The sequence below is a fragment of the Tubulanus polymorphus genome, chromosome 1 (genome assembly GCF_964204645.1).
Source record: "Tubulanus polymorphus chromosome 1, tnTubPoly1.2, whole genome shotgun sequence".
Taxonomy (NCBI): domain Eukaryota; kingdom Metazoa; phylum Nemertea; class Palaeonemertea; order Tubulaniformes; family Tubulanidae; genus Tubulanus; species Tubulanus polymorphus.
The window spans coordinates 22806312-22825120 of record NC_134025.1 but is presented as its reverse complement, the minus strand read 5'-3'; the positions used below and the strand labels follow the sequence as shown (position 1 = coordinate 22825120).

At 40.9% G+C, this 18809-nt stretch overlaps 1 protein-coding gene across 1 annotated transcript in view; it reads left to right on the top strand.

Moving 5' to 3' along the window:
* The first annotated feature begins 1431 nt into the window (after window positions 1–1431).
* LOC141904089 (uncharacterized) overlaps window positions 1432–18809 on the top strand; it is a 29394-nt gene continuing 12016 nt past the window's right edge. Inside the window, exons 1-11 of the mRNA XM_074792550.1 lie at window positions 1432–1582; window positions 3078–3239; window positions 4498–10240; window positions 11377–11544; window positions 11730–11912; window positions 13758–14876; window positions 15906–16022; window positions 17524–17856; window positions 17970–18179; window positions 18256–18375; window positions 18536–18626. Of these exons, the coding sequence (XP_074648651.1) occupies window positions 1494–1582; window positions 3078–3239; window positions 4498–10240; window positions 11377–11544; window positions 11730–11912; window positions 13758–14876; window positions 15906–16022; window positions 17524–17856; window positions 17970–18179; window positions 18256–18375; window positions 18536–18626 (8335 nt within the window). The 5' untranslated portion in view covers window positions 1432–1493. The remainder of the gene's footprint in view (window positions 1583–3077; window positions 3240–4497; window positions 10241–11376; window positions 11545–11729; window positions 11913–13757; window positions 14877–15905; window positions 16023–17523; window positions 17857–17969; window positions 18180–18255; window positions 18376–18535; window positions 18627–18809) is intronic.

Here is an 18809-nt window from a genome sequence, read left to right as displayed (position 1 = left end):
TTTACTGTATTGTTTCTTGTAGACCTATGACATTATGAAGATATGTTGTATATATAAAGTAGACATTCGCTGGGGAATACCAAAAAGTTTTAATGTAAAAACAAATACTATTAAAGAAGTTGTTTCCACAAGTTCGTTATAGCTGGCCGCTCGTTAAACGGAAATTAGCTATTCCCCATTGTAGAATATAAATGAAGCTAATTCCGCCAGTATACTAGTCAACTGGCCTGTTTCGATGGAATTGTTCACTTTTTAAATTCTGCGTATTGTTTATACATCAGCAACAGGAAGCCCGTTCGACACCGGCTAATTACAAGCGGGTCGTATCCGTATTAGAGGAGGCGGTCGACTCGTTACGTGCAGTCGGAGTGAATAACTGCGCCGAATTTCAGCTTTTACTCTCATCTAAAGCCGAGTTTACGTCACGAGTACCAAGTAGCTTCCACAACGATGTTGGTCATCGCGATAACGACGACGAGAACGACGGGTTTTCAACTATTGTTATAGAACTGTGGCGTGGAGTGGAGCTGATAATCAAAGCGACGAAAGTAAGCCGGTTTTATATATTTTTTCATACCTCTTCCATGATATTTTTTATTTCCTCATTATGAAATATTAACAGAGGATCCTAATCGGGATAGTGCATTGCACTGGAATGGGACTCACTCATGATTTTATTTAATCAACGTGCTTATCCAATTAATTCTCTTTCGATACGATAGTGTGAAACGCTCACGACCTAAAATGAGCTAACTTCATTGTCATATCTACAATTCATACAGATTTAACTAGCCCCAATGCACCGATTTAAGTACAAAAAGTTTAATGGCTTCAAAGTTTATGCTTTGCTTATCTAAATGCCTCCATTTACATATGAATATGATTTTATCGTTTATATAAAATATATGTCAGAATCTAATCTAGGTTTTTTCGGCCTTGGACGATTGACACATTTTTTTCGTGAAGCAATCTTTATCGAACTGTTTATGTTAGTACGACTTTTTCGACGAAATCCGGTGATACTATGAGACTTTTCTCTCGTTGCAGGATTTGGACCTGTATTTCACCAGTTATAAATCGTTGATTTGTTCGCGAAACGCCGAGGGTGACGTCGTTATTCGAAGCCCGGGTCAACAAAAATACCAGTCTCAAGCTTACATACATAGGTAAAAAGAACGCTCTTCCGGCGTCTATTGAAATAAGCGCCGCAAGTGAGTGCATATTTGGAGAGCTATCAAACACTTAAAAAGAAAACAAGTCGTCTCGTTATTTCGAATTTGTTCTAAGAAAACGATGACTGTAGTTTTTCCGGCATTTTTACCGGCCCCGTATATTCAAATGATATATTACGTGCGTTCTTGTGTTATCTTTCAACTTGATAAAGAATTTAGTTTATTCATACGAATTAAACCACATTTGGTGACACACCAGAGCGCGGGACCTACCTACATGGTTATATATCTATATGTGCTAGAAAAAGTAGGAAAAAACTGATGTTTTATAGTTCGTTAAGGTTGGTGCCGAAGGAGCCTCCAGCTCCAGCGCGTCTGCCGAAATATGTTTCAACTGCTTATGTATACAGGTAGGATAAAATTACAAAATACTAAATATCTCAGGTGTGCGATTATTAGCCTATCGCACACGGGAGACGTTTTCGAGCAATTCTCGAGTGAACGCCCGAGTTGCTCGGCGTCGAGCGAAAGAATCGCTCGTCTGCGGCAACGGGAGACAGCGATTTCTCGTTGTCACCGGGATTTGCTCTGTGTCACCCAATATCAAACATGTGTGATATTGGGCGACGGAAAATTGCTCGTCGCCCAGAAATTGCTCACCGATCGCTCGGGAGTTGCCCGTGTGCTACCACTGGAGACACCAAGCGACAAGCGACTCATCAACTAGCCAATGAGAGAGCGAACAATTATGATGTGATTCAACCAAATACGGCACCAGTCGAGGCTGTAGCGTGGCCATCTTGACAAGTCACATGATACAGATGTTTGCCGGGAAAGATAATCGCTTGTCCGTCTCCAGTGGTAGCACACGGGCGACACCAAGCGATCGATTGCTCAACGGTTGCTTACAAATCGGTCGCAGCAACAGGCGACTAAAAATTGCCTCGTGTGCGCCAGGCTTGGGGCCTCGAGTAGCCATGTCGACATATCGCAATATAAAGCGTCAAGTCGACATAATCATGGCGACTTGTTGAGATGGCACACGAACACTCGATGCCCCTAATCGTGTCCGTAGTGCGAACGTAGATATAATATCTCATATTCAAACTTGGTCCCTCTATATGCGGTGAAGTGATGAGAAAGGATGATTTATTTTTCACGGAAATCGTCACATACGTCCGTAGAATTCAGTGTACTTTTATCATATCTAAAAAGTAAATTTGACAATGAAGTTGTGACAGCTGCCAGTGGTTCCAGGTCTGATGTTCGTCCAAGACATACAATGAATATACAAATATATATATGTAAACAGTAGATATAGTTAAAATTTATGAATTTCAATATATCGCGCAGCTGCTTACAAGTGGTACATTATGACGCTTCCGGCTTACAGATTTAGTTATGTTGCATTGCGGCTGTACCGAAGATCTATCGGTCTTTGATCTCCCAAGTGTTTTTCGACGGGATAAATCCTATATTCCTACATGAGGCATTTACCGAACTATTTGGTACGATATTAGAAAGCTAGATACATTTGGGGGGAAATGCCAATTCTCGAGTCGGATAGCTGTACTCATATTTTGCTTACACAAGAGGCTTGCAAAGCATGGATAATGCTGACGAAACCACCTCGTGGATTATTCTATCATACGAAAGCACGATGTAGTGAGTTATTATAAGTACGTGAATCGAGATGCAATTCATATCTCAGATTTTACCAATATTTGAGATTTGAACAGCTGACTGAAGCGGTATATACACTCACCCGATAGAAATGCACAGTCTGCTTATATTATATTGTTAAACGCCTCATCCCGATCAAATACTACTGATGATGTGTACGCATTAGAAACTATTTCGCGGGCGTAATGTTATGAAAATATAGAATTTTGTTTCCCTTCGCAGAATAAATGACGATCAACTTAAGCAGATTACCGGAAATACGACAGCTGCTGAAATAAAATCGCCATTGCTATTCGTGCACGAGCGTTCGCCGCCCCCGCAACCGCCTCAATCAACTGACGTAAACGCAACAACAGAAAATACTATGGTTGTCGTTAACAAGAGGTATGGATGATATTCACTTTCATTTTTTCTAAATGAACCATGGTAGTCGTATGTTCAATCGAACGTATTCAATCGAAGGTAAATTGTGATCTCTTGAAAGTAGCCGTCTTTACAAATAGTGATCAATTATTCCTTGTCATGTGTTTATAATCAATAGGCTGTTTCGATCTTAGTCGATTGAATACTTCTTGCACATGTTGCATATATAGGTGAAATCATGTGTATAAAAATGCGATGGTGGCTCCGGAAAAGCATTTATAACGTACTGAAACCCTTCATCTGAGACTGTTCTTCAAGACCTACGAGGACTATTGATTATGAGTGAAAATATATACAACAGATTTCCAACTATAGCCCCATCTACCTTTATTTCATTCGTTTTTGTAACCGGTCATTTGAGTCGATTTGAAAAATGAAAGAATTTATTTTGCACTTCAAAATTACATTATATAATAGAAAAATTGACAGGGATTGACAGGGATCGCGTGAATTTTTTTTGCAACGCAACATAGGGTATAATGAAAATACTGGAGACCGAGAGAAGTCAAAATGTGACTTAAATGCAAGCTCCTTTTTCGACACAAAACCCAATATGGAAATAATATTCCGTAGCAAAATTATTATCTGATATTTTCTTCAAGTGTTTATGCATTAACTTGATAAATTTGAACGTTATCTTCGTCAAGATGTCGACGACTTAAAAAAATAACTGTCTGGCGTAATCGACCTTTGATTTGTCAACAAAAATTTAATCGAAAGAGTGTTTCCATAACCGCCCATGGTTGATGACACTGATGACAAAAAAAATCGGAATCCAAATTTGGAATTTGAAATTTGATAGTTGTGCGTGCAATGTGAATAAAGCATCCCTAGATACTCAAATGATACTCAACATATGTCGGTATCGGGAAATATAAGAACGTTCAAAATAGAATTGACTACGTAGGTTCATTGAATGCAATCACAGGAAATAAATAGCGTTTGACGCATTTGATAAATTAATTCTATCTAGAAACAATGTATCACCGTCTTATGCACCAGACTTCGACAGAAATAATGCTCCGGTAATTGTTTTGTTTGTGAAGAAAAACGTATACTTTTCGATTTTATTTCGCATGCTAACGTAAATTATATAGTGTTAATGGATATGCTTTTAGATGACCGCGGAGTTGTTGTTCGGGAACAGCGTTCTCGCACCGGGGGCCATGTTCTATCTATTCAGGTATTCAAACGTTTTGGATATTTTTTTATTTTTCAGCGATGTCGGCAGCTCCCCGGGACATAGCGTCGATACGTCCGTCATCGAAACAGTCGAGTGCGACGAAGAATGCGTGGAATACACGAGCACCACCGTGGAGGAGACGAGCAAGTACGTCATAACGGGTGTCGTCGATCCGAGAAATCAAGAAAAAATAAGTATTCAAGAAGCCATCGCAGCTGGTATCATCAATCAGGGAAAGGGCGTTTACGTGGATCCGAAAACGACGGAAACCATCCCGATACCGGAAGCGATGAGCCAAGGTCTGATCATCGCCGAAATGGTCGATACGAAAGTCGGCAAAGAACACACGGAGAAAACGCGTGTCTATCGAACGCGCATAACAGAGAATATGTCGTATCGAATTACAGGCGTTATCGATCCGCGAACACGTCGCGAGGTGCCGGTCAGTCATGCCGTAAATATAGGCCTACTGGACGAAGATAACGCCTTGTACATACACCCCATCACTGGAGAAAAGCTGAGCATCCAAAAAGCTGTTGACAGAGGTCTCTTGTTGGTCGTCGATGTAATGGGTCCCGATCACATTCCGCTGAGCGACGACGAATCCATGCGAGTCGATTACGTACTGGATCCGACGACTGGAGCCGAACTGAGTTTGGAAGATTCCATCGAAATCGGAGTCGTCGACGTGGAACGCGGTTCGTACTTCAAAGAGGGAGAAGAGATCAACATAAATGATGCTATCGCGGCCGGGTACATCCGGGCGACGATCAGTGGCGATTGCGAGCGAACGGAACGAACTACGAAAGGACCGGCGAGAGGGAGAGTGAAGCGACTGGGCAAATACGTACTACCAGCAGACGATAACAGATCATCTCGCAAGGATGTGACATCCCCAACGCTAAAGTTCCAAGCTAAGATGCATGCGCGAGCTCTGAAAGCAAATCTTTACTTGAATATTTCATCGGAAGACGACTATAATGCTCTCCTTCAAGGCGATTGGCAGGAATCTAAGTCACCACTGTACTCACAAAGCCCTTCTTATCTCCAACGGGAAAATCAGTCGCAGTTTTTCCCGACCAGCCGTTCCGGAGATCAGTCGCCATCTAGTATTAGCAACGCGAAACTAAGGTTTGATAACACGTCCCCGACGACAGAACCAACTGAAAATACTTCCAGAAAATGCGAACAAATAATGAACTCAGACCGCGAGGATCATTGGATAAACTACGACCCCAGACTTTATCCTAAAGTATCGTACTCTTTACAGTCTAAACAAACTCCCAGACCAGTCGATAATGTCTGGAAACAACCGAAGTCGATTGACGGCGTTAACGAAGAGGAAAAGACTGAATCTATTTCATCCGGATATTTCCAACCCGACGAAGTGGACAGTGCGGCGGATCCCCGTGATAAACCTATTGATGCTGTCGACTGTTCGCAACTAAGTAAACCAGGAACGGGACCGCATAGTCTAAACAACCTACCGGCGAACGAAGCTGCTCGGCAAATGGAAAATGCCGAGATGGTCCAGAGATGGCCGAGTCGGGACAATAGGTCTCAACGTTACGAACCCACAAATGACGCATACAACGCGGTGACTGTTGAAGAGCCTGTTGTTACTCGAGACGATGTTTACGCAGACAGCTATGCGACTACGAATGACGAGGATTCACCAGCAAGTGTCGATGATTCAGACCATATCGTCTGCACAAGAGAACATCACCTGTCTAAATTCTTCACAGAAGTAGACTGTGAAATTTTAGATGCCGGCCCAGTTTTCGCCGATAACAATAACGAAGAAGCACCGCGTAACGATATTTACCCAGCTGAAGACAGTAGCGAAGCATCGCCTGCTGAAAGAACGGATCCTGCAACACGCTTGGTCGACGAACCCCGGTATCTTCTGTATTCAGATAATGCGGACATCGAAAAATTATCACCTACGCTGGTTGAAGGGAAACTAATAGGGGTCGACTCCGGCGCATCCTATGACTTGCATGATAGTGAAAATGTCAACAGAGCTAGTGAACAATCTTTAGAAGAATTAGATGCTGATTTAGAGTTTAAAAGTCCACTGGGTGTACGTCGACCGGCATACGAACTATATCAACCAGAATCAGAGTCGATTCAATCAAAAGAAAAGCCGAAACCTATACGAAAACTTGAAAATATCGAAGAAGATAGAAAATCTAAGACTTGTCCGAATGCGATGTATGACGATTCCATACCCCAGAGATCACCACCAGGCTCACCAGGAGATGTCAACGTTGACCTAACCCGTAGTCCGCTGTACGTTAAGAAGATACACAATTTAGAACAGAGGGAAGAACTCGTTTCATCATCCTCATCGTCATCTGAGAATGAAGATGAAGATCGCGCTGGAAGGAAGATATCACACACGCGAAATGAGGAATTTTCACTGCCTCTCGAAGAGACGGACGACACTCTTGCCGAACACCAGGACGAATCGATTTGTTCACAGTTCACGATCAACAGAACCAAAGTCGGATTGAAAGAAAAGGTGATTAAGTCTCAGGATGTGATCGGTGTACTGGGTAAAACGGTTCCCGCCAAGGCTGATATTTCATCGCACGACGTGGATCGTCTATATCCTGAATCGAAATTCAGACCGACTCACTTTGGTGAATCGCATTCATTAGATAAACCTATGGAAGAAACTGCTGATGAGACTGATGATGATGACGATGACTTAGATAATGAACAAGCAACGGATGACGACGAAGAAGTCAAAGAAAGATACGAATCGTCCACTCAGTACTTCACTCTACCAGGCGACCGACTCCATAGTGACACCGTTCCCGTTGATTTCGTAGAAGATCTGAAACAATCAGAAAGCGACGTAATAGAAGATGATATCGATAAAACCTATCCACTCGATGATGAACAAGCAATGGATGACGACGTAGAAGTCAAAGAAAGATACGAATCGTCCACTCAGTACTTCTCTCCACCAGGTGACCGACTCAATAGTGACACCGTTCCCGTTGATTTTGTAGAAGATCTGGTACAACCAGAAAGCGACGTAATAGAAGATGATATCAATCAAACCTATTCATCTGATGACGAGAAATTTGAAAGTGGTGAAACAACGAAATCTACAAATGACGAAGTTCGTGAGATACACACGCTGTCTACGCAGTATTTCGAAGCTACTGGTGATAAGCCCGAAGATGTGGGTCCGGTGTCTTGGTCAGAACCTGTAACCAGCGATATTGAATCGGAATTAACCGAAGATCAAGTCTACAAGTCATCGCCTAGTCACGATCAGTCGGACAGCGTCGACAATTTTCATATCAACGAAGTCAACGCGAATATCCAAAACAGGGAGCCATTACTCGATTATTACAATGATATCGGCAATGAAGCACCGAACGCAAACTATGGACAGGATTTTTCAGAGCAATATCGACACGCAACTGCCGCAAAACCATATCAATTATCGGTTGATAATAACAACTTAATCGAGCCCGAATCAGGTCAACTGACAGTTGAACGGGATAGCCCAGACAGCGGAGTACCAAAAGATATAGACGAAATTAGCTACCAACCGTCGGATAGGAAATACACAGCTTTAAAACTGCGACACAGTTTGGAAGAACTGGAAAAGTCGGAATCCACCAGCGACGAGGACAGGAAGGGGTGCCAGTCCCCTGACAGTCTCGAGGATACGAGAAGCGAAGATTCGTCCGTATTCAACAAAGATCGAAAGGATAGTTTGGGTCACGATGGAGATCGAGAGAGCATGGATACAGACAGAACGCCCGTATATTCGGATAACGATGAGGATGAAGAAGGGAAGATATGTCTCGATCAAGGAATAGCTGTAGGAACCACACTTCCTTGCAAGTCTTGTTACGATGATTTGAACGAAATGGCTTCAAGCGAAAATGTGGAGCAAATGGTATTTGCGGAAAACATCGTCGCTTCACAAATAGCCGTTTCTTTAAGCTCTGTCGGAGAAAAAGAAAATGACTTAACGCATGACTCAGACCATGTGAAGCCATACGTCAACGAGCTGACAGAATTGAATAATATTCGGCAATCGAGCGACGCCTTGGCGGCCACAGTACGCTTAGTGTCCACCGACGGCTTGTCACAGCAGAGTGACACAGTACAGACTATAGACAGTACTTCTTATACTTATACCGCTGAAGAGTTGGAGTTTCTGGTGAGTTTGGATCTTGGCGAGGAAGTTACGATGTCGCGGCGCTCAGTCAGCGATAGTGGTAGTAAGCGAACTGTCAGTGCCGCCGAAAGATTTTATCTACGGTTATATCACGCCGTTAAGAGTCTGAAACCGACTATTCGTTGTCCGAATGGCGGTAGAGATTTATATTTCAACGAGGCAGTGGCGCAGGGAGTTCTCAAATTGGATCCGTTAGAGTACAGGACTACTTCCGGCGATGTTTACGGTATTCAAGAGGCGGCTGCTATCGGTTGCGTCGATGCCGATTTGGTAAAAAGATTACTGCTGGTGTACGAGAATCATTCTCTACAGAAGGTGCTCGATGAGGAAAGAGAACAACTGCTACCCGGCGATGAGGATGGCGTGTCAAATGGTGAATTGGTTGCGCAGGCGTTAGACTGCGGTGGGGTAGATAGGAAAATAACATTCTACAACGATTATCCATCTTGTCGTATTAAAAGTATCAACAACGTCTGCGACAAAATGGACCGGCGTCAACTGAGATTCCCCGCCGATAAAAACGGCCAAACTCTCGATCTGGATGAAGCTTTGCACAAAAATCTTCTTAATCCTGATATCAATACGAAAGATATCTGTCTCCAAATCGGCGCGCTTAAATTTCTACGACAGCATCTCGATTTGAATCAACAGTTCAGCGCTGATCAAAATATCTCGATCAAAGCCGCCGTATTTTCGAGTGTTTTGAACGTCGGTGCTTGCGAATACAATAACTTCCAACCCGACGACGTCGTGCGTATGCCTATGCACTTAGCAAGTGCCGTCAAAATTGGATATGTTACCGACAAAACTGGCATAAAAATCGCCGGGGCTATGTCTAAAGCTTCTCTGGGAGTTTACATCAAAGATGGCTGGATCGACCCGAAACTTGGAGATTATAGGGATAAGCACACCGGTAAGACGTTGCCCATTGATAAAGCTGTTGAATTGGGACTGCTGGATGTTTTTTGCGTGTTTTTCATTGACAATCGTCGTAATAAAACAACTTCGCTGGGAGTTCACGAAGAATCTGGACTGTTCGACTCCAAAACGGGCAAAATCACGGACCCTAAAACCAACAAAGAGTATTCAATACAAGAGGCAATCTCGAAGAATATCATCGACGCGGCTCTTAATCCGGATAAAATTCTTGAATTGGCCGTGGCTGATGAACATATCGAAAAATCAAATCTTATCAGTCCAGTTTGCTCTGATCCAAGCTCAGATAAGGTTAAGTTACTGAAGGCGCTCCAGTCCGCTTCGACTATCGGTGAACTTTTGGACCAAGGGGAAATCCAAGACGACACACGTTATCAGCCCAAATGCAGAAAGGAATGTATCAGTCTCAACGAAGCCCTCGATAAAACCGTACTAAACCCCCAATGCCGAGCCGTTCTAGATCCTGTAACTGGTACCCTGGTATTGGCGAACGGAGACGTTTTGGCCGAGGCTCTGATCGACGCGAATCGCAGCCTTGACTGGGTTACATCAGTAGAGGCTGCCCTGGCAACGCAGGAAGCGCCTGTATGCAAAACTCTCGAGACCCTCAATTCAGAGATAGCTAGTCATAAGGTAAGTTTTTAACGAACGTAATGGATCTCTAGGTAATAGTTTTACATGTACGTATTTAATAAACGTCAATACGTGTTTATATTTGCTTTCTTTTCGATTCGAGAACTGAATTTCAATGGTTCCATTAAGTACTTGAACCAAATTAGGGTATTAGTCACTAAATGTAGATATTCAAAACATAGTTTTGCCAATATATAGAAGAATGTATATGTATAGACTTTAATCCACGTTAGAATTGCACTTCATTTTGTTGTTCTTCCGCATTGAAACTGAACAATGATTTTATGGTATGTTTTCTTATTCGCTGATCTATATAGATTGCTTCGAAGTAGCAGGCGTAATTAGAATACACAGACTTTAGGTTGTCGAATTTGATAGCAATTCTTAAACTTTAACGTTCTTGAACAAAAAGCTCTGAAGTCTTATTTTCCCAAGCAGCGGGGAGGGGGATATAGCCTGAACTAACGTGGAATCATTTTTGGCAACGGCACTGTTTAGAATCGTTGTTGACTAGTTCTAGGTGGTCAGCAACGCCCAGTGCAAATTGCAGTTATTGTACTGTGGACAATTTAGCCGCGTGCTCGTTTGGCTTCGATTGTTCATAATTCACAATATAACGTCATATATCAATAAACCTGGAGATAATTTGCGGCGATCGCTTAAGCCCCTTTGACCGACGCTAGTAATAAAGTTATAAAACGTATTAATATTCGTTTAAAGTCGACGGAATTGAAAATTTCAAACGTCAGGGTAGACCTATTTAGTGGTTTACAAACAGGCAGTCGATTTTGTTATTCTATGCATAATGGTCCGTTCGGTTTGTACCTTTATGTGCTCGAAATTTTACGACTTCGGACTTAAAAGACGCGGCATAAATTATATAGTAATATTGCTGTGTCGGGGTGAGCTTGCTTGTAAAAAACATAAAAATCTAAATTTGACTGGCTTACTTCCACTGCCAACAGCGTCTATTCAAAAACATTTAAAAGCAAATAGAATTTACGCCTTTCGATTATCCTACTTCAAATAAATTCGAACGTATGAAAAAATGAACTAATGCCGCCATTATAAATAGAAAATAGTATTTACTTTTAAATTCATTTAGATAATTCAATCGGAAATAAATATTTTCATAGCAATTGATGGAAAGTAATGTCACCGAACAAGACGCAGTCGCGATGCGAATCCGAAAATGTCTCGAAGTATTGGATTCGCTTAAAGACACTGAAAAAGATGCTGGGCAAACTGAGCAATATGAGAGTCTAGAAGCTTTAACCGATCAACTCAAAGATAGATTCGACCGAGTAAGTAGTACAAAATATGAAGTATGAAATACATACCAGTTTTGTGAGGCAAAGAGGGCAAAACTGAATTTCCCATTCCTCCCTTTAGAAATGACGATTGAACTAAACTGAAAAATTCAAAAATGATTCACACAATCCTGTGCTCGTCTTTACTTAATATGCTTATCATTTTAAACCATTTTTAGATTTGTGCAGAATTCAAGCAGCGTCTGACCAGGCTGCACAGTCTCGGTTATCAGTTCGAGGACTTCGTCAACGCTTACGACTCGTTGAAAAACTCGCTGGACGAAAATGAAGCGAAGTTTGATGAAATTCGAGATGATTTCGTCGAGAATAGCAACGTCGAAGAGACGAACAAGAAGCTACAGGTATGTTGAAGCTGTTCTAGGGCTTGAATCGTGTCTAGTCATCAAGGCCCTATCTATCACTTTATAGGCGTTGCTCGAGGCTTAAGCCCAGTATCCAGTAGCAACTAATTATTGGATTCACTAGCTTTATTATTGCACTAGCTTATATGTGCCAAGCAACATGAAACTTTTAACCAATTAAAAAAGAAACACAATAATGACAATAAAATGGATACAAAATTAGGAACGACTTGTTTTTCTCATGAAATTATCTGTGTCTTAAATAGGAGTCTAGGCAAAAAGCACAATCCTATTCAAAATCGTACTCCTTGAAAATGACGGGAAATATTGCTTGAATCATGGTAGATCTATTTAATGTCTTCATTTAGTCATAGTTGCCATTCATCCACAAGATGATTCACAACCGATCTTGACTCGTATTCACTGATAAAGGGCATGATTTATGTATTACGCATTTAATTTTTTTTTGATTGATGCTTGACTAAGTGCATATAAGCAAACGTCGATGTTCATTTTAAGCTTATAAGAATTCGATGTTTTCTATGTTGAATTAATCTTTATGATATTAACATGTTTGAATTTTAATTTAAATATTTATTTCAATCTTAACATTGATTTGTTAATTTTTTTCAAATGTTCAACATGCATTTCACCTTTTATTTTCCAACTATGTAATGCTTTTTTAATCGCCTCAGATTTATCTATTTTGTATCATTAAAGATTTACAAAATATGTATGTTCAAATCTTGAGACACCATTTTGACTATAACTCAGTTAGTTTCACCTGTTAATCTAATGGTAATGAACTTTCTTGATTCATCGCTACTCACTGGCGTATAGAAACTCGATTATGGCTAAATATTCAAACAATTGGCATCAAAATGGTTGTTTCTACTTATCGTTAATGGGATTTGGTGAACAATAAAGTAATTTGTGCACTGGCTATAGCACTGACTAAACAAGTAGATTCGCTTTGTAATCCAGTTTTTTGAATTACTCAGCGGGTACCAATTGGCATAACCGATTCCTATAGAACGCTTTGGTTCGTTCGGTTTTCCAGACATTTCCGTTTTCCTTCACCGCCCCATGTGTCCTTATCTTTGTTTTCACACAAGTACCGTCACTATCTATACTTGGTATATCGCACCTCATTTATTAACAACTGACAGATTGATCGGAGTCAGCCCCGACGATTTTATCTTCTAATACGTAACGATTTGTTGGTTTTTAATGCCACCATTATTTTTGTGAAAGTTCAAACATAACCACATAATAGACAGTCAATTCTATACCGGTTACGTATATTCAGTCACCTCCGTATCTATAGGCCCTTGCTGATTCCACGACTCGTGAAGGCGGACAACTTTCCCTCATCATTCGAAACAGGAGCAAAGTCAATACAAAAGAAAAGGTAGCGCGACTATTCCTTGTGTTTCACTACGTAAATGTATATACTTAGACCTGTTAATTCTTATTTCATCGGGCAGGTTTCTGTTTGCATCACACAGCATGTACCTGTATGTTGTTTGTTAATATGGTACCATTTGCTGTAAAATCATTAGAACTCATCGACAGTATTGATTAGATTTCATGAACATGTATATAGATAAATCAAATGTAAAGATATGCATGCCATTAGATTTATCTAAAGTAGACAATATGCCAAATCTTGAATCACTCTTCCATATCATTATCAAGTGCACAGCTCTTTAGTTTTCTGCTTTCTGACTTGTGAAATGCATGTAACCAAATTTTGTATTAGTTTTCAGACGATGTCATATCATATTTTCCCTAAATCGTAAATCGATATTGACTGTGTTTTGTCTCATTTATTTCGACGTTTAGGAACTTGAGAATCAACTGGAAGCGTTTAAATGTAAGCTGGCATCCTTGTCGGCGAGTAAATGGAATTTGGACGATACTACGGGTTCGTCGATCGACAAAGATATCGAGGACATCGCCGAAATGCACCAGGACCTGCTTCATAAATGCAACACGCTGACGAAAACCGTCGACGAATACGTCGAGTTTACGAACCTCGTTCGCGAAGTAAAACCTATGATCGACGCTTTAGAAAAACAGTTCGAACACTTGGCCGAGAATTACGCGCCCACGGATGACATCGAGATCGTGAAAAACGAGCAAAACGAAGCGCTCGACGTGGCGAAGAATATCGAAGAGATGCGCCCACGTTTGGACGATGTGGTCGGCTCCGGAGGAAATTTGGTCGGTAAATTGAAGCACGTCGGCAGCGATGACGGCGGTGATTTGTTGAACGCTACGGTCCAAACGATAGAAGAGTGTACTGAGAAGTTTAACAAGATCCAAAGCGATTTGGAAACGAAAAAGAAAGATATCGATGAAGACTTGAAATTGGCTTTGGTGGTCACCGAAAGTTTGGATAAATTGGTCGAGTGGGCGGATTACTGTCAAGAGAAGTTATTGGAGAATGAAATGCCTAGCATGCTGCTCGATAAACTCGAGGTGCAGGCTGAACAAGCGAAACAACTTCAAGGTGACGTCATCATGCAGACTGAAGAATTGGATCGAATACGAAAAATAAGCAAAGGTTCAGAGAATGTAAACAACATCTTGGATGCGCTGGAGGAACGCTTGAAAGAGATCGACCCGAAAGCGACAACTCACGTAGACAACATAGACACGACTTTGGAAGGTGTGAAAAGGTTGGAAGAATTAGCTCACGAAGTAAAGGACCTCCTCGACGACATAACGAACCGATGCACGAATCAAGAATTCGCCAATTTGCCGGAAAATGCCGCGGAACAACTGGGCACGGAAAAATCGGCAAAAGAAAGTGTCATGGATGAACTGAAGACACTTGGTGAACAGCTGTTATCAGGAGATAAAGCTCGAGACAAAGATAAACTGAAAGAACAACTGGCTAATTTACAAAGCGACTGGCATGATGTGGATGACTTGCTAGCGTCGAAAACCGCCGATGAGGTAAATATGTATTTCTATTCATAAACTATAATTCATAGAAAAATTTGTAGTAAGTAGAGATAAATTCCAGAAAATAAACGATTTATGATTCCGTATTAAGCAGCTGCTGTTCAAACCTGGCACTTAGTGAAATTAGAGAAATCTTAACTAATCTTAAAAAATGTATTAGAGCTGGAGTGATAGGGGGCGGTCCACTGGGTTCTTCCAAATTAGCCCCTTTAAAATTTGAAATTGCCATGTGAAAACCTAACCATTGATTAATTATCGTAAATATCGTTTTTGTTTAACGCGGCTGTTGCCACATATTTGTCGTCCGGTGGCTGGCAGAATCACTTGAATGAGTCACACACATTTTTGTCGTGTACATATTAATATAATCGAACTCTATCAGTATACTTGAATTGTCCAGAGCAGATGTATACGATTATTTTTCGTTCCATCGTCACAGCAAATCGTGCTTATATTGATCCGACATCTGTTTGAACATCCTATATCTAATATTATAACAGTACCGCTCTTCGCGAATATGTATATTTATTTGTGGCTGAAGTGAAACGATGATTATGGGGCATCCTAAAACTATATTTAGATTTCAGCGACCTGATTAAGTATATAATTGATATGGAGAGAACCCCGAATTTCATGTCGAGGTCTGCTTTCCATTGAGAATTGACTATTACGTGGATATTTTGAATTCTCTAGCCTCGAGCTAAACAGGAAATTGACTTCGTTCATTCTGTTCGCGGAAATACACATTATCTACATACATACCGTCTGGATATACGCTTTTCTGTTTTGACTTAAAACATCGATATGATGGATTCCGATGCGCAATTTCACCGATTTCGTGTCACGTATATCAGCGAATTCTGGCGAACAATTTGCGTAATGGGATAATATGCCAGCAATGTGGGCCAACGAACAGCTATACAACGCATAAAAATGTCCTTTCACATCTGCGTTCCAAATATTTTTTACCAGTCGGACGATGTAGTGTTGTACAACTCTTGTCTTTTGTGTACGTTCCAGAGCAATGTGCTGCTTGATGCGCACATGAAAGATCTGGCGGATCTAGAAGCCGAATTGAACAATGACGAACCGGGAGCCGACCTCGAAGCTATCAAAAATCTTCTCGCCGATAACAAGGTATGTCTTACTTTTACTTTCGTTTTCTCGTTCTCAGCTGGGGCCAGTTGCCATAGTCACGACTTACATTTAAGACCAGTCTAATACCAACTTAGTTCTATAGCCAATCTAAAACCTTAATGCCAGTCTTAAGATATGAGACCACTTTTTGACTTTGCAACGACTGTACAACTGGCCCCTGATGCTAGCTTTGACATCTGATATCCACGTATACTACACCTATGGTATAAAACACATGTCGGATTATCTAGTTATCTAAAGCTGAAATAAGACGCTAAACCACAGCTGCAATAAGGATTCAGTGTTATATGCATATCATATCATTGATCATGTTGCTAACTTTTATTTTATCTGTGAGATGTATGTAAAATGTAGTTGAGTATATAAAGAGCCATGCATATACCGCTTGGATTTTGTATGTCGCATAACTGTGCGTTAAGTATCACATTCAACCGTTTTGAAAACATTCCTGGTAATTTGATTCGAGCAATTACTCGGTCACGTGGTGTAATTATTAGCAAGGTTGTCCCCAGCAAACGCTGGTACGTAAATCACTAAATGTGCCACCGCTTCGATGCTCTTCTGAAAACGATAAACATTGCCGAAAATTTGGTTTATTAAGTACACGCCGTTGCTAATAAAGCAACTGTGGAATTATCTGTCATTTCTATTGTTAACATATATTCAGTAAAATACCAAACTTTGATTACTTTATGATGATAAAAATTTGAAAATGATACGTAAACAAAAATGAAGTGAAGTGTCCACTACCTAGAAAAACTAAAGTTGTTATGATATCCCTGCTTCGTGGAGCTCTTATTGAGGGACGGCATAGCGTTATTCAAACCATTTCATCATATCCATGAGGAAATCACGTCAGTACCGTATGTGTTGTAATCCTATATATAGCGGGAATACTTATCCACGTTGTCAAACAGGGCGGAGCCAAATCCTAGCTGACAACTGATAAGCATAACGTGACTCAGCAAAGCATTTTATTTTCTATAATGAAATTACATAATCATAACGAAAACATATACAAAATGGTTGTGAATAAATTGAGTATAGTTGAATTGAATTTTTATCGATGTATCTCGTAATGAAAGCGATGCCCTTTTAATTGATGAACAATCTTATGCCAAGCAGCATCCATCTCTCCACATCGTTTCATTCCTTACGTTTGCCAACCACATGTTGCCACAGCTAGTCCGTGAGTCATGCCTCCTCATGTGTGTGGATCCTATTTGTAGTTTCAACTTTCTCTTAGAATAAATCCTAACTCAAGAAGAGTCGTAACGTTAAACTCTTTCTAGCGTTTCATCCCGGCTCTGCGCACTTCAGCCTCACTTGTTGCATGCGAGAACCGTGTATACCAATGTTTCCTCATCTCAAACAGTACTGTATACATGCCTTCTCACCCGGGGAATACTTTAAAATCGTCAATGCGGCTGTGAAATTTTGGCGTTATCTTAATGGATCGTCGTTTTCTTCTGATCCGCAGGCGCTGGAAGAAAAGCTCGCCGAGAAGCAATTGCACATAAAAGATTTACAGGACAAGTGCAACAAAGCTCTGCGTCTCACTACGGACGATGCTCAAGGAGATCTTCGATTTAAGCTGGATTCGGCCAAAAAGACGGCCGATCGGCTTTCGAAAGACTGTTCGAACCAGCGTGATAGACTGGAGAATATGCTCCCATTAGTAACTCATTATGGGCAGACACACGACGATGTGGTTAACTGGTTAGATGAGATCGAAGCAGACGTGTATTCACAAAGCCAAGAATCGCCCGGAGATAATCCAGACCAAGTCAAGAAGCAAAAAGAAAATGCCGTGGTAAGCTTAGTCGCTACCGTTTTCCGATTGTCTTGCTTTGTTCATTATTGTGCCTTATGTAGTTCATCACAAATTGCTGCATAACTATTTATTTCAAATTATCCTCATGGTAGGAATCCCAACAGTCTATCGATGACCACAAACCGCAGTTGGAAGATCTGAATGCGACGGCCAAGGAACTCGTAGAGATATGTCCCGAAGAAGATGCTGCCGTCATCGGCGAAGAGTTAAATCAAGTGAACAAACGATTCGACAACGTGTCATCAGCTTGCTCTAAACGTCTGGATATTCTAGACGGTGCCCTTAAAGCCGTTTCAAGCGAGGTAACTTTCAGCAGGTTATGTCATTTCATTCGTTTGAGCCAAACAACTCCTATCGCATGTTTGCCGTCTATTGCAGTTGATTGACAAGGTTGAAGATGCCCTGAACACACTACTTGGACTACAAGATGCACTACAATCCGTCGATCCTGTTGCGGCAAAACCTGTTCAACTGAAAAAGCAGTTAGATGACTTACAGGTATTTCCGTTGCAAAATTGTTTTGTTCAATATGGCAATGTAATTCTATCAATTTTAATCTTTTTTCGATAATGTGCTCTTATCCACGCATCGTTCACACTTAGTTTTTCTTTCTTAGTTCTTTCAATTGGTTATATCTATTTTTTCTGTTGTTTATTAGGATATTTTCCGTTGTCTCGAACGGACAAAGCCTTTCGTCGAGCAATTACAAAACATATCACAAAAACCGACGGAAGATGGTCAACTTGAAGGTGAGTAGTTGAACTGGAAAACGATATATTCATTGGTTTGATTAAGTGCTGGTTATTTCTAATTCTTACCTTTGTTTTGTGTATGTGATATACAGGTATGGAGTACCTATTACACGAACAATAATGTTCAAAAATAAGCCTAGTCAAAGATAGATAAATTAGAAACTTAGATTTATCGACTTT